The following is a 25,051-nucleotide window of genomic DNA, read 5'->3' as shown; positions in this document are numbered from 1 at the left end:
CATCAGCTTGATCTTCCATAACCCACACATACATGATTGATAACCCCTTGTTTCAATGACCTTGGCAGCTTCGCAAAGCAATCGTTCTGAAAAAAAAAAATGGATTGTTCTTGAATGGTTTCTCAAACATATTAGTCACAAATATGCTTTCCTTTAGCAACAAACATGCCTGTCTTCTTGTTTCATGTCCTTCACAGAACAAACGTACAGAGTGCACAATGCCAGGAAAAAAAAAAAAATCAAACTTCCCATGTATGCTTCAAGTTTTGCAATGACTTATGTCCCATATCCCAGGACAGTGAGGCAGAGCAGGGTCTTGTTCCAAGTCCCCATCAGATGTTTTGGGGTTTTTTTAATGTTTGTTTTTTGACACTGCCTTCTAGACTACAGCCCTAAAAGCTGACAATACGTGGTTATATATTCATAAGAAAAAAGAAAAAGAAAAACGAGAGGGAGAGTGTTTTGACAGAGTTTTTTCAATAATTAAGCATTGCTTAGCCTGAGGCAACCTTTGATACATTAGATACATATTTAATGAAGCAGAAGTCTGCTTTCTGAGTCATTGAGATGACAATATAAGGAGGCAAAGAATTTTCTGAGATATTAAGTGTCATTCCTCTATAAGCTAAGAGTGGCTGTAGCTTTGACCCTACGGAAAGACGGTGACCATGGCTATTCTTCCAAGGCTTGAAACAGCCGCATTTGTCTCTCTGTGCTTGCCTTTTGGGTCATCATGAATTCCCATAGGCAAGGCTAGATGGCTAGCGTTCGCAGAGATTCTTTTTACTGGAAGAAGTTGGAATACAACACACCCATCCTTGAAAAGCTCCCCATCCCCCAGAAATGAGATCCTGTATCAAGAAGTACTTCTATTTATAGATATAGCAAAGATGAAAGCATAACAAATCTTAAAATTTCCCCAGGAACTTCCTCTATACTTTGCATATGGCACAGAAGTAGGCAATCTCATTGGTCAAGAATAAAAAGAAGAATATTTATAAATGACCGCCTTTCAAAATATGCATTTGTTTTATCTCTCTGTTTCTCTTTACTCCAAGGTTATTTCCAGAGTTTCTGGCTACACCCACGCTCTAGTTGCCATAGACGTGCATCTTTGCTGTCTCTTTTCCAGTACCTATGATGTCCAGACCAGAAAACATCAAGTCATTCAAGGATTTAATCTGTCAATTTATATATACCATTCCTTATTCAGAAGAAAACTGGGATAGTCTTTCCATCAGCTTTAAATTTTAAATTAATTCTGAAAAAAAATAACCTCAAGAGTCAACCCACAAATTCTAATAGTTCCGTTTTTTTTGTTGATCATAAACAAGACTTACCCACAAAGATAGATTATTTTTTCCTTATGGCTACTGCTTTCCTACTGCCATTCACCAAAGAGCTACTTCTGTTGCTAAGTCTTGAATCTAAAACAATTTATCCTCTTCCTTCTATCTCGATGACATATAGTTAAAATGTTCATATTAACCGAAACATTAATTCAGAATTTTATCACATGGTCTATTGCACCTTCTAGGAGCCTCTCACTTAGTCTTCCAGAGATTGTACCTCTGCCCGATCAGTAAGTCCCACACCATAAGGCAGGTATGTCAGACTCTCAAGAGCTTTCATGAGCTCATTAGATACAGTACAACCATTTAGAGAACACAAAATCAACATTTCATTATTGTTTTCACAAAAATAAGCCCAGGTTATTAGAGATTAAATCACTGCTAAATTCCTAAATGAGGAAAGGAAAAAATGAAGATGAAATGCCACCTTAAAGATTATAAAAAATATAAGGATCATGAAATAGAAATGAATCTTCTACTTATTTATATTCTACTTGAAGAAGTTTCATAATACTAAAGTATGTTGTGGAACATTCTTAAATAATTAGAGTAAAAGCCCTCAGATGAAATTCAATAAGGACATTAGTCAATGTTTTTGCAATGATTACTAATGAATTGCTAGGTTAGAAATAGCCCCTGGGAACCTGTGTGGTTAATCATATTGCATAGTGAAGAAATCAGTACAGACTGACCACTTCAATGTGCTTACTCCAATTTTCCTAGCTGAATCCTTCCCCATTCTGGAATCAGGACTATTCTTTAAACCAGCCTGAATTTCCTGACTATACCCACAATTGTTACTTTGGCTCTAAAAAAAAAGTACCAAAAGGGCTTTAAAGAAAAAAATAATGCATTTATAGCTATAAATGGATGCTTTCCTTTAAAATAACATTTATATGATGCTTGCATCATAAACCATTTTCAATTCTATGAAGACAAAGCATACCAGAGTCTGAACTATGGCATGGTTGGTGGCATTCATGTGAGCATTGAGTGGAAAAGAACATTCTCCATCACAATAAAATGCAGCATATCCTTCTGGTGCTATAATCCAGTCCTAGAATGCACACACACACAAAAAGAAAGAGAAAAAAAAAAGAAAAAGAATAAAAGAAATCACCAAAATAAAAATAAAGTAATTCTTAAATAATACCCATATTTAGTCTGGCTAGGTTTCTCTTCTTCATCCAACAATTATTCTAACAAGACAGCTACCCTCAAGCCCTTAATTTATTTTTAAGTTGAAGTTTACAACACAAGTATAAATATTTTCACAAGAAATTGCCCTCTGTAATTTCTCCCAAGAGGTTGCTATGTAGGATATTCATAGTATGCATTAATTCATGTATTCATGAATAAAACCATAATCATTAAATAGCATTGTAAATATTGTTTAAACAGGAAATGATGAACTCTGGAAAGTTCAAGCTAACCAGAAAGGAAAAGAAGAATAAACTTAATTGAGATAATTCCTATTACTTCTTAATAACTCACTCCTGGTTTTAGAAGCCTGACAACGTCCAAAAGCTTTAATATTTGTTCCTTTTACTGTTTTTCTTTCCATTCACGTGTTAACTTTATAGTCTCTTTGGATGAAATGAATTGGAGCAAATTCTTGAGAACTGCATATGAAATTTTGGGGGAAGCCAAAAAATGGGCATAGGTTGCCCTGATTTTTTTTTTCCCCAAGAAGTAAAACTTGGTCCAAATGTAAACTTATTGAATGAATTGTGTTGAAAGTTTATCATAAAATTTTAAAATGCTTACATTTTATATTATTTTTCGATGGGATAGCCCAAATTCAATTCTGCGAATCCACTGTAATAGGATAATGCAGTCTAAAGACTTCAATTTAAAGTACCAATCCATAAAGACATTAAAAACTATTTTGGTTAAATCCTCCTCCTCACCCTGTTTGGGAAGCATATGGAAAAGACAGCGATAAAACTTTTAGGTTCGGGGAAAAAAAATTTTTTTTCTGTAGCTCTACTTTATAACAGACATTGTAGTCAAGGATTCTATTTCCTAGCCCTAGAGTTTGAGACCTTGGGGGCAAATGGAATTGCTCAAGTTAATCTGAAAAACTGGTATTAAAATTAAAACTTTGGGATATTTAAACAACAGCACCTTTTCCCACCTTCTAAATATCATAGGGTTACGTTTCTTCTTCAGTATAGTTGTTTTTTACTGTAAACCCTAATAATGATGTTTCAATGGTGGGAGGAAAATGGGGAAATAAAAATGATGTGGATAACCCACATACTGAACAGTCATATCAAAAACAATTGGTTAGTGTACTGGAAAAATTACTGACAAAGATTACGAGTAACTCCAGATTTATAATAAAAGAGAAAAGAAACACCTAAGTTGACTGTTCTTACCTGCCATCCCAGATCCCGGAAACTCACATAGAGTTCATGCTTCTTACAGGCTTGTTTTTGTTCACTTGTATTATAATCTGAAGATAAAAATCAGATTTTAAACAAATGTCAGCCTATCAGTATCCTATTATTTCTTTTGTGAGATCACTGATAAAATTAAAAAGCTGTATTTGATGTTGTAAAAATAGGAACTTGAATCTTAAAGCTAGAGCCACTTAACTAACCATGTGAACCGCAGGCAAATCACTTGTCCGGAGTTTCTTCTTCTGTAAAACGGAGTCAATACCATTTACCTTGTGAGGTTCTGACAAGAATTTGGTTAGACTCCCTGTTTTATGGTGCACAATCTGATGCCTGTCATTCATTGAGTACTGGCTGCTCAATGAATGCTCATTTATTAATTAATTCACACTATAGTAGTACTTAATATATTTCATATATTAAATATTCATGCAATATTTTTTAACATCTTCCATGAGGCAGACCCTGGGAAAGTACCAACTGGGATCTTACAGAGTTGATTTTATTTTAATAAATATATTAAACTCAGAATACTCAAAGTTGAACTTTTGATTCTTCCCCCAAAACCTGTCCAACATGTAGACCCTTCCATTTTTGACTGATGGCAGCTTTCCCAGCAAAGACAGAGAAACAGAAATAGAGAGAGAGAGAGAGAAAGCCAAAATATGCTGTTTTTTCCTCTTACTCTCACATCCAATCTATCAAGAAATCCTACACATTCTACCTTCAAATAGGTCCAAAACCCACCTACTCTTACCACCTCCATTACTATTCCTGGTCCAAGCTGCCATCATCTTTCCCCTGAATCATTGCAATATTCTCATTGCTAATTCTCCTTGTTTCTGTTCTTGCTCATCTACAACAAAGCAATCAAGTAGACCTTCTAACAAGTAACTCAAATTATATCACTGCCCAGCAAGAAGTCCCACTGGGTTTCCCTGTAGCACTAAGAATGAAATGTCCTCTGTGGTTTACAAGGCCCTATCCGATTTGACCCCATTACCTCTTTGACTCATTTCCCACTACCCTTCCTCTCTGTCACTCCATTCTGGCCGTGACACTGCCTTGCTGTTTTCCACCCGGCTCAGCTTCCTCCCACCCTCACTCTTCCCTCTCCTCCTAATGCTTTTCCCTTGGATACATATATATACACAGCTAACGCCTATAGCTTTTTCAACTTTTCATTAAAGCATCATCTTGTCAGTGAATCCTTTACTAACTACCCTATTTAAGACTGCAGCTCCCACTAAGGTATTCCTGATCTCCCTCACCTTGCTCTTATTTTTTTCCCACTTCATTTATTTTTTAATATGTCAACCCTTTTACTCATTTATTATGCACATTTCTTCTTGTCTGTTTCCTCCCCCTAGAGTGTCAGCACTGCAAGGTCAAAAATCTTAGTTGGTTCTGTTTGGTTTACTGAATATATCCCAAGTTTCAGAAACAGTCTCTGACACACAGTAGGTACTCAATAAATATTTGAGGAATTAATAAATGAATTCCTCAGTGTGTTCCACAAATGACTGGAAGGAAAGGAAATACATTATTTCCTTTACATATTTTAGAATACAATCTGAAAAACCCATAACCTTTTATAATTGTTTAAAAGAATTAAGGCTAGGGTTGCCTGGGTGGCACAGTGGGTTAAGTGCCCAACTTGTGGTTTCAGCTCAGGTGGTGACCTCAGGGTCATGAATTCGAGGCCTGCGTCAGGCTCTGTGCTGAGTGTGCAGCCTGCTTAAAATTCTCTCTCTCCCTCTCCTTCTGCCCCTCCCCCCCCCTCTTGCTTGCTCCTAAAAAAAAAAAAAAAATTAAGGATTAAAGGAGAGCCTCAATATTGCATCTGGACTAAAGTAATACCAAAGAAACACAGAGCTTTATAGAAAATCTCTGTTGTCGGGACCCTTGGGTGGCTCAGTTGGTTAAGCAACTGCCTTCCGCTCAGGTCATGATTCTGGAGTCCCGGGATGGAGTCCCACATCAGGCTACCTGCTCAGCGGGGAGTCTGCTTCTCCCTCTCCCGCTCCCCCCTCTTGTGCTCTTTCTCTCTCTCACTCTCTCTCTCAAATAAATAAATAAAATCTTAAAAAAAAAAAATTTGAAATCTTTGAAAAAAAAAAAAGAAAATCTCTGTTGTCTTCTTTGGCGTTTGTTCACACTTTATACAAACAGCATTCTAAAAGCTAACCCATTTTTATTATTTCCAATGTGAAATACAAAAGAGGAAAAAATATAGGGTTAGGGAGCAAAATAACTTATCCTCAAAGAAGACAGCTAATTTTTTCTTCTAGGAATAACTACTACGTTAACTCTGACAGTCTTCTCTGTCAAATCAGTGTAGCAGTTTACTCGGCAGAGTAGTGTGTCCTAAGATGTCACCTTCCACCTTAATTATCCTCAGCCTCTAATGAAAACGTAGGCACATCAAAAATCCATGGAGCCTGTCTTAGAGGGTCTTGTCATCCACCTCTCACAGCTACTTCAAGTAATTCTTTATTTAATTTCTGCCTAGAAAACAAAATAATGATTAAATATTGAACTCAGACTTTTTTACTTCTAGGTCAGAGTTATTCCTGCTGTGCAATTAGCTTTATTAAAACAAATTAAGGGGGCGCCTGGGTGGCTCAGTTGGTTAAGCGACTGCCTTCGGCTCAGGTCATGATCCTGGAGTCCCAGGATCGAGTCCCGCATCGGGCTCCCTGCTCGGCAGGGAGTCTGCTTCTCCCTCTGACCCTCCTCCCTCTCATGCTCTCTGTCTCTCATTCTCTCTCTCTCAAATAAATAAATAAAATCTCTAAAAAAAAAAAAAAAAAAAAACAAATTAAGTATGTAGATAATGACGGAAAATGGAGAAAGAGAATTTATTTGGAATGCGACACTCTTATTCTTTAGGTAAACTTTTTCCCTGATCAGAATGGCGCAAGGAGTTAATTTTGTCCAGGCGATGGACAAGCATATGGTAACACTAAGTACAATAACATTAAATGGGTAAGTTCTCTGTATCATTTTTAGGGAAAAGAAATTATTGATTCTGGTGTTAGTTTGATTATGTAAACTTTTTGAAATTTAGAGGGAAAAAAGTCAGCTATGCATTAGACCAGGGGTCAGGAACTTTTTTTTTTTTTTAAAGATAGTTAAGTATTTTAGTCTAAGTAGTCTTCTTCCCTTGCAATGACTCCACTTTGCCGCTATAACGTGAAAGCAGTCATAGACTATGTAAATGGATGGATACGGCTATATTCCAATAAAACTTTACTTCCGGATGCTAAAATTTGAATTTCATATGATTTCTATGGGAAACAAAATGTTATCCTTCCTCTGAGTCTTTTTCAAACATTTAAAAATGTAAAAACCATTCTTAGCAACTGTGTCATACGAACACAGGCCGCCGGGCCTTGCTTCACCAGCCCCTGCTTTAGACAATAATGGGAATATTTATTCATTCATCCTTGTCTTAATTAAAAACACTGAATGTGAATAAAGACATTGTGCCCAATAACACATACAAGTATATATAAAAAGCCATAAACTACGTATATGGTTACACGAATTCCATGTTTATAAAAAAAGAAAGTAAAACTTAAAAGTCAAAATAGATCTGTTCCATCTATGCAGGTTTTCATACAGGCTAAGTGATGTATATAATGTAACATCACATAAAGGTAACGAGCAATGGAATTTATAATAGAATCTGATTCCAAGAGTCTGATTTCATAGAGCGTTAGGACCATATGCTTATTCTGTCAGAAATAAAAATTAATGCATGAGTGAAATAAATGTTGTACCCAAACCAGCAAAGTCTGCAGTTAGGTTTACTATAAATGGTTGGCAGAATAAACTAAAGGAGGAAGGGCAAGGAAATTAAATTTATATCTCTAAAAAATAGTGATTGATAGCCCCTCGAAAATTAAAATGAAATGGACATAATGCTACCTACTACAGATTACCCTGCCCAGAAATGAAGAATTCTAACAGAAATTACTAAAATGTTCTGGTGCTACAAGGACACTAGAAAAGCATGCTGACATTCCTCAACCATAATGCAGATATTCCAAATGCAGCATTTCTTTGTTTTGTCTTTTAATGGTAACACTATTGGGAAACCAGGGCCAAAATATTGGAAGTATTGCTAAATACTTAACACAAACTTCTTTATGATCAATTTCTGCAAACAGCTTTTCTTAAAAACTTTTAAGAAGTTATTTTGTCTTAGAAAAAAATTGTGAAAAAAAACATACATAAAGATTAAAAAACCTGAACTCTACATGGGAGTTCAAAGGTCTGTCCACCAGTCCCTGAAAACAACCAACCAAATAAATAAACATGGGTTAGTTTAGCAATGAAGTGGGGGGAAAAAAAATTTTAAATCCAGACAACTCCATATACCAATATGGGTTTCATTTTTTATTGTTTAAATCTAATATTGGCTTAAGAGATGAAATGTAGATATATCTAGAAAATAAAAGAAAAAAATCCAAAATAGAATTTAACATTTAAACATGTCAAAAGCTTAAACAAGCCAAATATGATGAGATACTGTGTTTCAAAACAAAAGAAGTGTTAGTATTCTCATGCTCAGTTCCCAACAGAAAAAGGAGACAAAGGAAGTCAGCACCTAAGCATCGGGATTTTCGCTAATTTATAGAAAATGGAAATGACAACTGAATGAAGGTATAAGAGGTAAAGAAGCAGGAATAAAGCTATAATAAACTATTTAATAATGTAAATTTTGATATGGCCCTGGGGGTAGAGGAATTCAGGATAAACCCCAAACACATAACAATCCCTTCAAAGATGAGGGATTTAAAAATGCTACTACTGGGGCGCCTGGATGGCTGTCATTAAGCGTCTGCCTTCGGCTCAGGTCAGGATCCCAGAGTCCTGGGATCAAGCCCCGCATCGGGCTCCCTGCTCCACGGGAAGCCTGCTTTTCCCTCTCCCGCTCCCCCTGCTTGTGTTCCCTCTCTAGCTGTGTCTCTGTCAAATAAATAAATAAAATCTTAAAAAAATAAAATAAAATAAAAATGCTACTACTATTCTATCTTAATCACCATCTTCCATATCCAGTGAATTCCTTGATTGAATTTATGAACAACCCACTAAGAATTACTGTTATTGATTTGTGTAGGAATAACTGTATTTGTCTATGTGTAGAAATGTCTGACACAGAACAGATACCACAAAATAATAACTATCTGGTATGTTTGCTTAACTCTGCTTAGCAAAGTGTCTATGTGGATGATCCAGCTAATATCTTCATCTTTGAGCTTACTGACAAAAACTGTCCACAAACCTGAGTTTCCAACTGCTTACCAGACATCTCTAAATAAAAGCTTCCTGGATGCCTCCTACTCACTATTTTTACTTCTGACCTTACACTCTTAAGATGCTCACTACTGGGTTCCTGGGTGGCTCAGTCAGTTAAGTGGCTGCCTTTGGTTCAGGTCATGGTCCCAGGGTCCTGGGATCGAGCCCCACATTGGGCTCCCTGCTCAGGGGGGAGTCTGCTTCTCTCTCCCCCTCTGCCTGCCACTCCCCCTGCTTGTGCTCTCTCTCTCTCTCTGTCAAATAGATGAATAAAATCTTTAAAAAAAAAAAATGCTCACTACTTTGGTAGTGAGCATTTTGGATTACTTGTCATCTAGTGGCCCAAGTAAGAACATTTGGTAAGTTTCTTGACGTTCTTTCTTTCTCCCTCATGTCCTACTTTAAATTGGTCCACAAAGCCCACTGACTGACTCATTTTTAGTCTAGATAACCTGTTAGAAACCCTTTGCTCTCTTGGTTACCTCATACTTCCTCAACATCCTCTTCCAGTAACTTTGTCCTTGGATAACAATTCACCCCTGCTCCCCTCCTCCATCTCTGACCGTAAGTCTCTGTCTCTTTTATGGAATTGCTTTTTCTCCTTGCCTATACTTAAAGGACTAATCCTCCCATGGGAGGCTTCATTCCTGATTTTTTTCTTTTACTGTATTTTCTATGGCACTGCCAAGTCCTATGCTTCATCTGAGCTCATATCCATATCTTTTTCCTATACCTTCCACTTATTCTTAACACTCCCAAACCAGAGTCCTGTCTCATCACCACCTGCTGGTCCCACCCACATGCTTTGGTTTCCATTTCCCTTTCTTCAATGTATAATCTTCACTGCTTGGAGTGTTGGATTAGATTCCTAATCATTATTTGGGCTTTCAGTTTCCTCTCTCGGCATCCCATCTTTCACTCTGATGCCAAATTTAACTTTTTAAAATGCATATCTGATTATGGCACTCCTTTTTCCAATTGCCTACATGAAGACACCATAGTTCCTTATTATTGCATACCTTAGTCTTTATAATTTGGTTCCTGAATACTTTTCTAGCTTTTCTCACACCTCTCTCACAAGAACACTTGCATGCCCAGCTATTTAACATGGATACATAGCTCTGTAACTGCACATCAGTCTAAAATGGCCTCACCCACCCTTCCATTTCTGGAAAATGTCTATTCTTTCTCATATAAGTCTCTCAAGAAGTCTTTGGAGCCATACCTAGGTGCTGCTTAGGTGCTCTATCCTTCCTACTATTGAGTACCTTATACCTACTCTAATAGAATTGACCTCTTAATAATTACTAATGCTCATGTCTTTCTTATTGTCTGTGGGAGTGCTTTTTAAGAAGCAAGATCCTTAGCTATCCATCTTTTATCAGCATATAGTTAATATTGTGCTTATCACACAATGGATGCTCGTTTAATATTGAATAAATCTATTTTACAGTAAATCATGCCCAGATATATTCTCTCTAAACAGAGACTTGGCAACAGACACAATGCATTAATGTCTATTGACACATTTATTTTATATTATATAATTAATTGCTCAGGTAGATTAATTAAAACCTCTAATTAGTTAAATTAGTTAAAACCTCTAATATCCTTCTTGCTTCTGAAGTCTCAAAGGCCAAGAAATTCCAAAGCTAAAGAAATACCAGGAGTATTGGTACTTTTTAGGAAGAGAGCTTCTACTTTTCTCTGATGTAACAGTTGAACTATTTATGTACCAGTTCTGAAAAACCAAACCATATGAACTCATTTAAGAAGTAACAACAATAATGGCTAACACTAAATAAGCATGCACCACTGTTCTTAGTTCTTTACACATATTAATTCATTTAATCCTCACAACTCATGTAATCTCATCCTAGGGGGCAGATACTATTAACATTCTCACTTTACAGATGAAGACACAGAGGCAGAGAAAGGTGACATTTTGTCCAAGATTATACAAATAAGAAGTGGTGGGGGCGCCTGGGTGGCTCAGATGGTTAAGCGTCTGCCTTCGGGCTCAGGTCATGATCCCAGGGTCCTGGGATCGAGTCCCACATCGGGCTCCCAGCTCAGCGGGGAGCCTGCTTCTCCCTCTGACCCTTGCCCCTCTCATGCTGTTTCTCTCTCGCTCGCTCGCTCTCTAAAAAAAAATAAAATCTTTAAAAAAAAAAAAAAAGAAGTGGTGGGCCCAGGATTAAATGACAAAATGATAAATAGATGATAGATAAATAAATGTACAGGTAGATAATATAGACACCAAAATTGCTGTTTTAGGAGGGATTTCCAAAATTTTTGTGGATTCAGGGCACAAGTAACAGTTTTTAGTGTTAATTATTATAGAAATCAAATGGATCAGAAACATTCTCACATGTGCAGCCTTGTAAGATTTTCACTGTAGCCTTGATCTTGAGAGCCCCAATTTGGAAACAACAAAATGTCTTTTAAGAGTGACATGACCAAATAAACTCTGACAGAAGCACTGTTGACTATATTGCAACCATTAAAAAGAGTGAGGTCACTCAATTTGAAAGATGGCAGAGACATATTTAAAAAAAAAATCCATAAAACCAACTCTATTACATTCTGGAAAAATAAAAACTATGAGGACAATAAAAAGATCAGTCATTGCTAAGGGGAGGGAGGAATGAATAGCCAGAGGAAGGAGGATTTTGAGGGCAGTGAAAGTACTCTGTATGATACCACAATGATGGATATATGTCATTATACATTTGTCCAAACCCACAGAATGGACAACACCAAGAGTGAACCCTAATGTAAACTATGAACTTCAGACAATTATGGATTCATCCTTGTGATTCATCCTTGGTAAGAAAGGCACCATTCTGATGAGTAATGTTGATAATGGGGGAGGCTAAGCATTGCGGGGTAGGGGTATATGGGAAATCTTTGTACCTTCCTCTCAATTTTGTTGTGAATCTAAAATTGCTCTAAAAAAGAGTCTTTAAAAATACATGAGATATATCATTTATGTAATTAAACACACATAATAAAAATATATTCTCCAAAAGAGATGTATATATGGGGGAAAAGATTTGCAAGTATAGGTACCATGTTGATCTAAGTGTATCAGAGTAACCTATCTCAAAAGGATTTAGGTGATCAAGAGAGAACTTTAGTATTATTAAATATTTTCTTTTTTTTGTTTTTGAAGATTTTATTTATTCACTTGAGACACAGAGAGAGAGAGAGAGAGAGCATGAGCAGGGAGAGAGGCAGAGGGAAAGGGAGAAGCAGGCTCCCTGCTGAGCCAGGAGCCTGATGTGGGGCTCGATCCCAGAACCCTGAGATCATGATCTGAGCTGAAGACAGATGCTTAACCAACTGAGCCACCCAGGCACCCCAGAACTTTAGTATTATTGATGATTTGATTATCTTTAAATAATGAAAATATGTATTAATTATATGATATAAAACATTCTAAAGAAATAATTATAATTAATTGTTCTTTCTGATTTTGATTAACATCTGTTTGTCCAAGTGGCATGAGTTTATGTTATATATATTAGGCAAAAGACACTACCTATCAGAGTTGAGGATAAGTAGAGAATGTCTCCATTTTAATGACTTTTTGAAAGACTTGGCCTAAGAAATCACCATGGTTTCAGGTAGGGCCACTAAGGATTGGCTTCACTTTCAACAATCCCTAGTATCCAGCACACAATCAGCAATCTTTGCAAGCAGTTCTGCAGCGGACCAGGACTTGCCATTTGTCTTATTAATTCTTCCAAATTCTTAATACTCTATTCTTTTCAGCACTCATATAGTCCTTAGAAGAGCATCTTGCTCTCAGTAGATTCTTTAAGACCTTATCAATCTAGTACGTAAAGCCTTTTTAAGCTAACGAAAAAATTAGCTATTACCTCCATTTCCTTTCCTCCACACCCAAATTCAAATAAACATCCATTATGCTGCCTCCTCATGAAAGAGGCAATATCTCACACAATATGTTTGCTCAATCTCCTTGCCAAAAATCTCAAGAGGAACAAAGAAGGACAGTTTCTGCTGAAAATCTGGGGGCAGTGTTTCTGTGTATATTCACCTGAAAGGGGAATTTAGTTTTTTCCATTCAGCGGACACATTAATTTATTTAACAAGTTCCTGTTTTGTGCTAGACATTGTTCTAGGCTTTTCCATAGGAGTATAGAAGAACAAAGGATCACTGAGAGTTGGAAGGCAAGACTCTTTGAAACAGGAAAGAAATTGGGTAGAGAAAGCAAGAATGACCTGGGTTTTAATTCTCCTGCACTAACTGAGACTTTCGACATTTGACACATGCTTTGCAGAAAAAAATGCAATCAGGCAAACATCTAATACAACTCTCTTCCCCCCCCACAGGCTTCTCTCTTAGCAGTGTAGTCTTCAAACAGTATTTTATTGTAAAGGCTTAGTACTATTGCAGCATTTATTATTTATATTTGAATAATTTTAAAATTTCACTGGCATTTCAAGTTTCCTAAGTATCAAATTTTGTGTTTATATTAGCATTCCCTTTCCTTAAGCCCCTGTCTGTTAGGCCAAATCCTATGAGACTTTTTCCCCGTCTGCTTGATTACTACCTATTGAAAGGTTATGTCTCATAGACACAAACCAGCTACTTTCTTTCTTATTATCAAAATATGGACATGCTCCAAAACTATCTACCACATATTTCACAGAAATGGCTGCCAATGACAAACTTTTTAAAAAGAAAATATTGGTCTATATTAGAATAATTTTGTACTCTAAATGGTGTTAGGAAACTGGTGAAAAGTTACATGATTTCTGCTCCATGTGTTTTATTCATCTCTAGTTATAGAAGTACATTTGTTACTTGTGGTCAGAAAGAGAAGATAAATAGAGTTCACCAATAGGGAAAAGGACTTTGATGATTTCAGTCTCTGGAACACCTCTGCCACAGTCCTTGTGAGCTCCAATAATAAGTATGCGACTTACACTTTTCCCTTTGTAATTTCCTCAAAAATTATTCACTATTCTATTCATGATTTAACAAAACTTTTTCTTAATGCAGTCTGCTACATCAAATTAAAAACATTTCAAGCAATTTCAGAACCATTCTACATGAAAAGAAAAATACACAACTTTGACAGGCTAGTATTTACAGGGAAGAAAAGGTCTTAGAAAGTTATTTTTCTCCATCTTTCATATTAAGCAATTATAATTTTTGCCAAACTAAATATCTTATGAAGATCTTTATAAAATAGCTTTGTAACAAGGCACTAATATCATGTTTTACTTTCAAGTGAAAAATATGGTTAAACTTATTTGTTAGGAAAACTATTTTAAAACATTATATATAGCATGTAATTCAGTATAATGTAATTTCATATAGAAATCTTCCCCATTTCTGTTACTAAATACATCAAATAGACTTCTATCTAACATGATTGTCCTGGTGCTCATATTTTAGGAAGATTCCAATGAATTCCAGTTTAGTATTTTTGTTGAGAGTTCCAGGTGCAAAAAAAAAAAAATTATATATATATAGTTATGTATATATAACTATATATATATATAACTATTTTTTTGTTTTATTTATAATCATTCTTACCTAACACTCATACACATTTGAGTAATAAAAAAGTTGCAGTATGATTTTTCAGTTTCAAGTGACTGGGGAAAAAAATGAAGATTTCAGGAATAATGGCAAATACTGTCTGAATGTGTCTTTTTGGAAGAGTAAAGCATTCTAATTTGCTTGAATACCATATGTAGGGATCGTGTCTGTTTTGTTCACCAGCTCATCCATTGGGCCTGGCAAGTACACTGCATATGGTGGCCATTAACATAGAACACATATTTTTCAAATGAGCAAACATATTGTACTAAATTGGGATGTTCTAGGATAAACTTTCCCCTTCAAACAGATTTATTTTTTAGAGATAAAGAAAATTTCTTGGAATAAAATAGCCATCATTTTCATTTAAGAACAGCTTATGAAAATCTGTTTGCAGCCTGGACGAAACAAGGTACTTATTGGTATAAATAAAATGATTCAATAATTTCAGATTTTGGCAGTTAGATTCATTCAGATTGACTGTACTTTTATCTCCTCTTTTATCAATTGATAGATTAAATTGTGAGCACATTAGGATCATTGTGCATCTGTAATATTTTGTTACTAGATTTTATACACATGTGTGTACGTACACACACACACACACACACATAAAGTAGATTATCTAGATAACAGTCTTCCAAATAATTAATGGAAATGTAAATATTACCTCAATTTCTGTATAATCTCTGCTGCTTTTATTGTCAGAGAAAATGGAAACTGCATGATTCACATGTATCGTCTTAAGTACTAAAGAAATCTCTTTATGTTGAATTTACCTGTTGCCCATCGATGTTTGAGAGGCCCCGAGGAAGTCAACTCAGCAAGTTGTGTAGTTGAGTTTTGGCTAGACTTTGTTGATGTAGCCATTTCATAATTTTATTACTGCCAGCTTGATTTTAATTTGAACTGAATCTTTCAACATACAAAGGCAAGTCATGTATATTTTGAAATGAATTACTGAGTGATTCACTGATGAAACATTCTGAGGATGTTCGAAGCATTGCCGGATGATTTAATAGACCAAACAAAGGTATAGCCAGAGGGTAAATTTATTGTGGCTACTTGATTTGCAACATATGACCCCATAACTCTCTGTGCACAAGGGTTGCTCTGGCTTTATCTTACCTCCAACACTGGACATTCTGGAGGAGTCCTGATGAGAGCTGGATTTATTGCGGTGTTGATTTTTCCGTTTGTTAGCTGCTCTCACGGATCGAAGAAGTACCTCGCTTGCCTTGAAGAAGGCCACCATGAACGGTTGTTTTGACTGAGGCCCATGTCTTCCCACAAGACCAGCGGATTTAACATTGATACTGCGTCCTAGAACAGAAAGCACAAGCGCTTGGTTTACGAGAAAGAAAGTTTACCTGATGTGAATGAATTCTGAGGGTGCTTTGAAAAAGTAACATTACTTTTTAAAACATTATCAGAATGTTTTCCTTGCAGGCCAAAGATTTTTATAAACACTGAAAGCTTGCCGTTACAGACAATTATCCATGCTTGGTTTTACATTTTGCATCATTCTTCACCACAGAACGCCCTCGGGCTTCGTTCACTAACTGATCCTTCTCAGACCTGGAAGTCAGCAGTATTTTAAATGGAAAGGCTTCACTACCATCAGCCTGGAAATGTCCACATTAAATAACAATTTCAAAAATATTAGCTATGGGCTCTTCTGCATTAAATGCCCTATAATTTTCCTCTAAGTGATAAAAGCTGAATGGCTGCCTGGCTGTTTCCACTTTCTCCAGCTTTTTCAAGCCTTGCAAGTGTTAATTAGTGCTGATAGCCTTCCCCCTTCACCTCTGGCCTGTGCCCAGCAAACTTGACAAAGTTATGCTCTACTTAAAGCTCTTCACAGGTCATTCTAGAAGCCCCTGCTGGAGATGGAGTTTTGCTTTAAATTCCAGTTCCTTCTCAACATAAAGTATTTTGAAGTAATCATGGCAGTTTCAGAGTTCCTCCCTCTCTGAGTTTGGACACACCTGAATGTTTACTGAAAGGATTTCAAAACTTGTTAACCAACCTGGAAACTCTAAGAAAGAAAAGTTCCAGATGAGTTTGGAGACTCACTTTTGTCTCTAAACCAGTGTGCACCCCAGACCCTTCCGAGCCACTGGGGTGGTTGTGTATCAGAGAATGATTGCAACCGCAGCCTGCGCAGGAATGCGTTAGAGGTCAAGGTGTCCTAGAGGCTAGAAATAGATGTTGATAAAGAACCTCTCCCATTGGGTAGTAATAATAATACTTACAGTAATGCCAAAGGTATTTGGAGCACTTGCTATGGATGTGCTAGGTATTTTTCTAAGTGTTTTCCATGCGATATTTAATTTAATTCTACAAATACTCTAGGAGTTAGGTATTACTATTTTCCCCTTTCTACAATTCACTGTTGTTATGCTCTTCTAATTAAAAAAAAAATCACTGAAAATTATATATAATATATAAATAAAATAATAGAAAATAAAAATAGAAAATAAAATATATATTATGTTATATATATATAATCATTGGCTGATATGTAGTTCCATGAAAATCGCCCAAGGAGGATGAACTATTTAACCTTAGGTTGTAAATTTAGTTGAGAATTACTAAAAACTCATGAAAAGTTTCTACTCTAGATACAGAAGTTACCAATCTTTTAAGAGTAATATATAATGTGGTTTGAAATATGTGCATGATTGACTCTACCTTGCCCCCTGAGAGATGTGCATGTTTTCTTAAAATATTTATTCAGTAAAGACTGTGGAGTAACCTCAGTCCATTATAAGACCTAACCCACCTTAGAAGAAAGAAAAGGAAAACAAGTCCTTGAAACGGCATCAATGGCATTTTAGCAAATAAACTCTTGCTCTTAACAAAATTTATTTTGGCAGCATAAACACTTTTGTGTATACTTGTATTGTGCAGAGACCTTCTACCATCAGAAAAGGAGACTGTGTCATGTGAGGTTGTGCAGCTGTTGGGAGTGACACAGAGGTCCTTTAAATGTGGAGGTATTGGTTAAAAAAAGAAAAAGAAAAAAAAAAAAGACTGTGCGCTAATCCAAGCAGCATCCGTGGCCTCATCGATTGTCCTACAACGTATCGGAAAACTCGTTCCATTCCCACAATTATTAAAAGGGTATCTGCCTCACAAACACCACTACCATCCGTCCTCCTGAAGAAAGAACTTACAAATAATCAAGGCAGTAAACCTTAAACAAATAAACATATAGGTTTCTCTTTTAAATGCAAACTTACGGTGGCTCTCTGCCAGAGTCTATATTTCTTAGAAAAACTCTATCACTGGCATAAATGAAAGAGGCAGTTTGATTTGTGGTCAGAGCAGTTTCCATTCTACTTCCACTGTAACAAATGTATTAATTCAGCTCAGACTTCCTCCTTCTGGCAGCCCTTTTGCTGTAAAAAGAGAAATTAGAAGTTCCAGCCAAATACCATACCTTGAACTGACCCACTTCAATACATAAACACTTTTACAACATGTTTATTCAGGTGTAGCACTTGAAATTGGTTTAAGATGTTTCCAGTGACAGAGAGCTCAGCAAAAGAAAAAAAAAAAAAAAAAAGAACTGAGAAACTTGACTGTTACGGAAAAGAATAACTGGTGATCTGTTCTTCAAAAAAAAATTTTTCTCTCTTAGAGTACAACATAAAATGTATTTGTTGCGCGTTTACTTTCATTTTTTAATGAAGTGTTAATTTAACAGGAACTAAATTTTTACTTGTATACATCGATGACTGCAGAAATCATTTTTAATATATGATCTCTCTAATACTAAAATAGGTTGCCACAAGATGTTCACAAATGGAATAGAGGTAAAATTAGTTTTCCATTCATTACAACACACACTGCCCCTTTTATAATTAAATAAGCACTTAACGCAAAGTTCCAAGTTTCCTTGGGTTTGCAAGAGAGTTTCTTTTACTATCATCCTAAAACTTTCAATATTGTCACTTTTATCTGTGGAGAAATAATACTGCTCTAAAGATTTATGTTCTGAAAATTGTAAAGATGTGTGTATGTTACAAATACGGGTTTCTTGGGCTTTACAAAGGTGGATATTGTGTGTGAAGCAAAGTACTCTTCAAACCAATGTGAACTCCCTTTAAAATAACTTTTGATATTATTAAGTTTCCTCTCAGTTTCCTTTTTACTTCAGCAATGAGGTGACTATTAAGATTCCATAAGTTAATGCTTGCTCAGTTACTCTTGGTCTTGAGCTCCACCAAGAGAACATTAACTATGTGACCTGCTCCTTAAGACACAATATACCTGTACTGATTATGTGAACTAAACCTTTTGAATGGCTGAGCAGTTGTTTTCACTAAAAGTGTTAATAGGAACCCAGACTATATTGCATGTATTGAAAATAGTAAGTCTTTTATAAAATTGATTTGAATATGTTGCATTTTATTAGTAAATGTACAGTATGCTTTAGATACTGCAAATGTACAAAGTGGCCATACCTAAAACATTTTGATTCAGGAAAATTATAGGTAGGTGTGTATCACCATGGTTTTATTTTTCAAAGGTGATCCTTATGTTTGATTTCTAATTAAAACTTATAGACATATAAGGATTAAGGATTGAATATACCGTGAAAATGGAAATGGGGTTGAGTAATGAAAAGAATATTAAATAGAAGGGTGATGAGCTTGAACCCAGGCTTCATCCCCTTAGGATTTAGACATGCCTAGGCATGGCTAGGACATTGCTAGGTTTAATTCACCAAGCACAGAGTATAGAACAACATCATGGGAAAGAACTCATCCTAAGAAAAAGGTGAATCCAGAATGTATAAATTCAGAACAATGCCCCAGGGTGTTTAGGGAAAAGAAACAATTTGAGCAGCAAATATATGGGTATATTATTTCTCAGTTTTATTAACTACAGAGTGAGTAAAGATGGGCTTTAGGATGATATCTTCCAAAGAAATGATTATTCTTTTCACACAAAAATCAAAAGGGAAATATCTGAGGCTGGGGTTCTAACCTGCTCAATTTTGTCATTACTGAAGCTGGAGATTGGAGACTTCCAGACCTGCCACTCTGACCTTCATGCCTTTGTCTAAGCACGGGGGTCAAGATATTGTATTCACATGTGCCTAAGGGCACAACTAACTATTTGAAATTTACAGTCATTGAGAAGGTAGAGTGGCAAACAAAAGATCTATCCCAAACCTACTAGTTTTGTATTTCAGACCAATCTTTTTGGAAAATGTGACTTTCAAAATGTTTATTTCTTTAAAAAGAGCCTTATTAAAGGAGGCTCTGACATAAAGCAGCTCTTTAAAGGCATGTTGATATTATAAGGATAAGTGGTTCCAAATATGAGCATTTAATTTCCCTGCAGAATACACAGTTTGAAAAACATTCATTTGAGGATTTATCAGTCTAAATGTTGATATCGCTCTAAGATGTTTGCATAAATTCCAGTTTGTTTTTTCTCCTATAAACCCACAGTAATTGACTGCATAACCCAAAACACCTGGGATGGAACTTGTGCCTAAATTACCTTTCCTTCATTTCAAAAAAGACTCTTGCAGCATCCTTTATGGACTATTTCATAGAAGACAAACCAGTGCATTGTTTCTCATCCACATATCCTCCTGATCTGCATTTACTTTCAATCTGTGATTAAATTTGATTCTGGTGCTCCTAAATTATAGTTTCTCTGACTCTAAATTATACTGGAATTTTACCCTTTTTAGAAACAGATGATTTAAAATGTGCAGAATTCTCTACCCACCATACAGACTAAATCATCTTTATATCAGATTTTAAGGAATATAGGGAAGGCAGAATTTTGTCTATTTAAATTCCACATATATTTTAACTCAAATTAACTTAAATTAAGCATGTTGTAATCTAGCTATAAATTTCAACTCTGTTACAATTTGATAACATTTCCATAGTTTCTAGTTTTATAGTAAAAACACTGGCCTATTGCCAGATATAAGTACATGGATTTGCAGTATCACAAACAGAATTTTATGTTTGTGCTCAAAACTTTCTTATTTTCAAGATGGTTTACATTGCTTATAATCTCAAACAAAAGCAAGGAGAAGCTGGGATTTTAAACTATTTCAGTGATACTGGAAACTCATAGTTAAGAGGTTGCTGGAAAAGCTTTGAACTTTAGAATGCAAGGTAGTAAGATCTTTGATTCTTCAAAGTAATTCTGGGACTCTAATAAGCTGGGCTCTTCATGCAATGCCTTTGCTAGATGTCTCCGTTCTCTTTTTTATACTGACATTTAAAAGAGTAAATTAAAAATAACCACTTTATTTTATATTAAATATTATATATTTATAATTATATATTCATTATGAAAAACAAAAGAAAGGACAAATGTCATAATATATGTGAATTGGATAGGACTCTGTGGCTGATAGTGAAAGAGAGAAGACACATCAGAGGTCTGAAATCCATGGAGGGCAACTGGGAACCATATCCTGACACAGTGACATAAAACTAGGAGTTGAGAATTATCTGCAGACAAGAAATGCGGTTACAATTCCTGGAAACACAGCAGTAGAAGAATTCCATTTTCCTCTATGACTGGGGTATGTGAAGGTTAAAGAAGTTTAAAGGGGGAAGATAGTTTTTAAAGAGTTGAAATTTGGGGGGCGCCTGGGTGGCTCAGTCAGTTAACTTGTTTCAGCTCAGGACATGATCTTAGGGTCGTGAGATCAAGCCCTGCGTCAGGCTCCATGCTAGACATGGAGCCTGCTTAAGATTCTCTCTCTCCCTCTCCCTCTCTTTCTGCCCTCCCTCCTCCCCCTCTCCTTTTCTTAAAAGAAAATTTTTTTAAAGACTTGAAATTTTTTCTAAACATTTTGTTGAAGGCACTGTAATGCCCCACAATTTGAGAAAGTGGTGGGGATTAGAAGAAAAAAATAGAGTGTTTGGTTAGAAACATTGGCATGATGAGTCAGGGTGTGATGGGTAGGGGTGGGGGATGCAAAAAGTTGAGAACTGCAGCTCATGAGACTGCAGGAAGGAGGGCCTGGGGCAAGAAACCTAAAGGATCAGGGCCAGGTTTGTGCCTAGTTGTGGAAGCTGTCCAGAACATTCAAGTGTTTTATTGCACCAAGGGTGGGACTGAGGTGATGGAAATGATCAGTCTCCTTCCATGGGACATCATTCTGAGATGAGGAAGCTTACTGTCTCAGGCTTGACAAGCCCAACAAACGTCTTTGACTCAAGCCTTATTTTCAGCTGGTGGAAATATGAATCTCAAACTAGGAACTGCAGTTTACCTTCATATAAGCACTTACTTTTTCATAGCTCTTTGCTTTATATATAGCGCCTTTCCCCTGAGACCCTACAAGCTTTACAGACATCATCTGTCACATGTTCCCAGAAGATTGGTTAGCAGTTGCTCTGACAGTCCTCATTTATTTTAAGAAAGCAGAAACATTCTTTTCACAAAACCATGAAAAGAGTGAATTATTTTAGTCTTTTTTCCAGTTATTATGGGATTTTTAAAATAAAAAAGTGCACATACACACACACACACGCACTTCTTTCCTTTAAAATCATAGATTTAAGTAAAACTATATAACGAAGCAGAGTTTCAGCAGAAATCAACCCAAAGGTCTTTAGAAACTTTTTGGATGTGTTATCAGTGGAAAAAGCTTTTAGAATTCAAACTCATTTTAGTTTGTTTGATAGCAAATGAAAATAATTTAATTTCACACTTCATTTTATCTCTAGTGGGTGAAAGTGGTCTTTGAAATGAACTTAATGCAGTTACTTGGGAAACTGATGAGTGTCTAAAGGAAACATTCTTTTTTACCAGCTTGTATGATATATGATTCAAAAGAATCAGACAGAAAAGCATGGCTCATTAAATGTTTGATCTTTCTTTCCAGTTTGATAAACAACCTGTGAAATGATCATAAGCCACTTCCAGAATCTTTAGTCCATACCACCAAAATGAAAGAAAATTTTGACACCTAATAAAAGAGAGTGAAGAGAGTAAAAGGTATTTTCCAAAATCTGCAATGAAGGGCTGATACTGAGATACCTAATACATATACCATGATCAGTGTCTACTTTTGGAAAAAAAAAAAAAAGAGTTAAGACTTTTGGGATTTAATTCTTTCCTTCACATATGAAGGTTGGATCATAAAACATATGTTTGAGTGAAAAAAAGCAGAACTTTTCTTCACCAGTTTCTCATGTCTCTGGCTCTGGCAAGAATATAAACTGGCCTGCCTCACATAAAGGACCAGTCACACCACCATGATGCCATGATGTTCCCCAGAGTAAAAACATCCTTCTGAGCTGTCTGCATACAAAATAATAGCTGGGTTCCAAGAGTGGTACATTGTGATCATCCTGAGTCAGCAGTAGCATCTGATTTCATGGCCTAAGTAGATCTTTCATATTTCTATCAGCTATAATACTTCAGAGAGAAATCATGTGAATACTTCCACATATACATATAACTGGTACCCAAAAGTAGTAATAAGCATGCCCTCCCAAAGGATCAAGAAAATTGGGAATTGAGAAGCTTAGCTCGTTCAGTACTTCTAACGACAAAACAGCTGCCTTCTCTTGACATAGATTCATATGCTTCATATTTACCCTGTACAATAAGACAAGGGTTACATTTTAAAAATGAATAAAATAAGACTCAGAGAAGGATCAGATTTTTAACTCAGCCCTGTGAACCCTAAAGTAGTATGCCATTCTTTTAAGTACATAGTCTTCCCCTTTGTTAAAAATTGGTTGGGGCTCTTGCTTTGTTTTGAGTCTCTGCTTTCCACCTTTGGAAGACTGGAGGAAAACCATCCGTCTCAGATCTGTCAGTGATACACACATGGTGTCTGGAAGAACAGTGTTATAGCTACTGCTATAACAAGGTCGGACTTTCCTCAGTAAGCAGGAACCTAAGGATTCAACACTCCTTGCCAGCCATGAAAGGGCGGGTGGTTTCCTCAGTTTCTATTCCACTCAAATTGAAACTTGTCACACTACAGAGAAATTAGTATGCATTTTTAAGGAGCTGGGATATGTCACTTCCCTATCAAAGTATTTTGCCTCTACTTTCAAATTTTGATCATCTCTTGCGACACAACTATGGGCTCTGGGTTGTCATATGCTTTTGTTTCTCTTTTGGTTTTCCTCTCTCACACATGCGCTCTCGCCAGGTGTGACAAATTTGAATTCTCAGCAGCACAGAACATGGTGACTGCTCATGCCTTATAGCGACTAAACTTCTCTTTTCTTCCCATTGTGTTCTCCACTTATGATGCAAAACCAACCCTGCTGTTATTTTTGAATATGTCTTTAAGAAATATGGGTCAGTGATAAGTTAAACGCACAATGGAAAGACCAATGGGAAAGACAGAGTTAACTCTAATGGATGGTGAGAATAAGAAGAATCTCATATTCTTCATGGCCCTAAATCAATATTACCATGAAAATATTTACCCCTCAGATCATTAGTTAAACCAGAATTAGAGTCTAGAATCAGAAATATAACAAACAACAAAAACTGGCATATATTCCTGACATTGGCATTTGTTTGGCAAGATTGGTGATCCATAGTTACTGTTCTGAATTAGGGAAAATCAAAAACAGAAATACAGATGTAGCCAAACGCTTCCATATCCCTTTTCATTAAGGGCAATCTAAAAAATGGTAAAGTACATCTTTCACCAGATAATGAAGCAAGACTAACTAACTCCTGTTTGTCTCTGCTTACTTTAAATCATTGATTTCAAAACTTTTTTTATGTATGTTTTTGAGTTACGATGCTAAAATTTGGATAAGCAAATTATGTTTACCATGTGTCTCTCATTGAAATACATACATACTATAACTTAAAGAAAACTGCCATTAAAACCCAGTTTTCAAACATTGTGTATATATAATGGACATGGTAAAACAGCATATTCGAGGTTTTCCATTTATTACTGAATATATTCCATAATCAACATCTATTTATAAAGGAAAATTATTTTCTCTCTACGAATCATTATACAAGACTAAATTAGGCTACGAGAGGCCCATTCAGGGTACTGATCAGAGAAAAAAATATAATCTAGATATCAAAAAAAGACATAAATATTTTAAAAGATATCAGAATCATGATTCTTCATTTCCAGCAGAACAAAAGGATCTATATGTTCTAATCATTTTGCTCAAAATACAAGGTTTTTAGAAAAGCAATTCACCCAATTAAGCTCTGCTTATAGGAAAAAAAACAAAACAAAACCAAAAACACAATGAACAATTAAAAACGTGTTTCATTGCCAGAGGATTTTTTTTTCAAATTTTTTAGGAAAGAATTACCCCAATGTGTTGCTCCCAAAACACAATTCAGGTAGTCCAAGATCTCTTTAGGGTTGAAACAGTAACAACTCACAGTCAGCTTTGATGCTGGAAGGTGGG

At 35.9% G+C, this 25,051-nt stretch overlaps 1 protein-coding gene across 3 annotated transcripts in view; it reads right to left on the bottom strand.

Annotated features, from left to right (window-relative positions):
- The window catches only part of BMP5 (bone morphogenetic protein 5), a 115,000-nt gene that overhangs the window by 3,069 nt on the left and 86,880 nt on the right, over positions 1–25,051 (bottom strand). Inside the window, exons 4-7 of one of the 3 annotated variants that reach the window (XM_021692027.2) lie at positions 15,768–15,962; positions 3,734–3,810; positions 2,299–2,409; positions 33–86 (exon numbers count right to left, since the gene is read on the bottom strand). In XM_021692027.2, coding sequence (XP_021547702.1) covers positions 33–86; positions 2,299–2,409; positions 3,734–3,810; positions 15,768–15,962 — 437 coding nt within the window. The remainder of the gene's footprint in view (positions 1–32; positions 87–2,298; positions 2,410–3,733; positions 3,811–15,767; positions 15,963–25,051) is intronic. The other 2 variants (XM_021692028.2, XM_021692029.2) reach the window with 2 other exon arrangements.

This window comes from Neomonachus schauinslandi, chromosome 8 (genome assembly GCF_002201575.2).
Source record: "Neomonachus schauinslandi chromosome 8, ASM220157v2, whole genome shotgun sequence".
Taxonomy (NCBI): domain Eukaryota; kingdom Metazoa; phylum Chordata; class Mammalia; order Carnivora; family Phocidae; genus Neomonachus; species Neomonachus schauinslandi.
The sequence above is the reverse complement of the archived record's forward strand: the minus strand, read 5'-3'. Positions and strand labels throughout refer to the sequence as shown.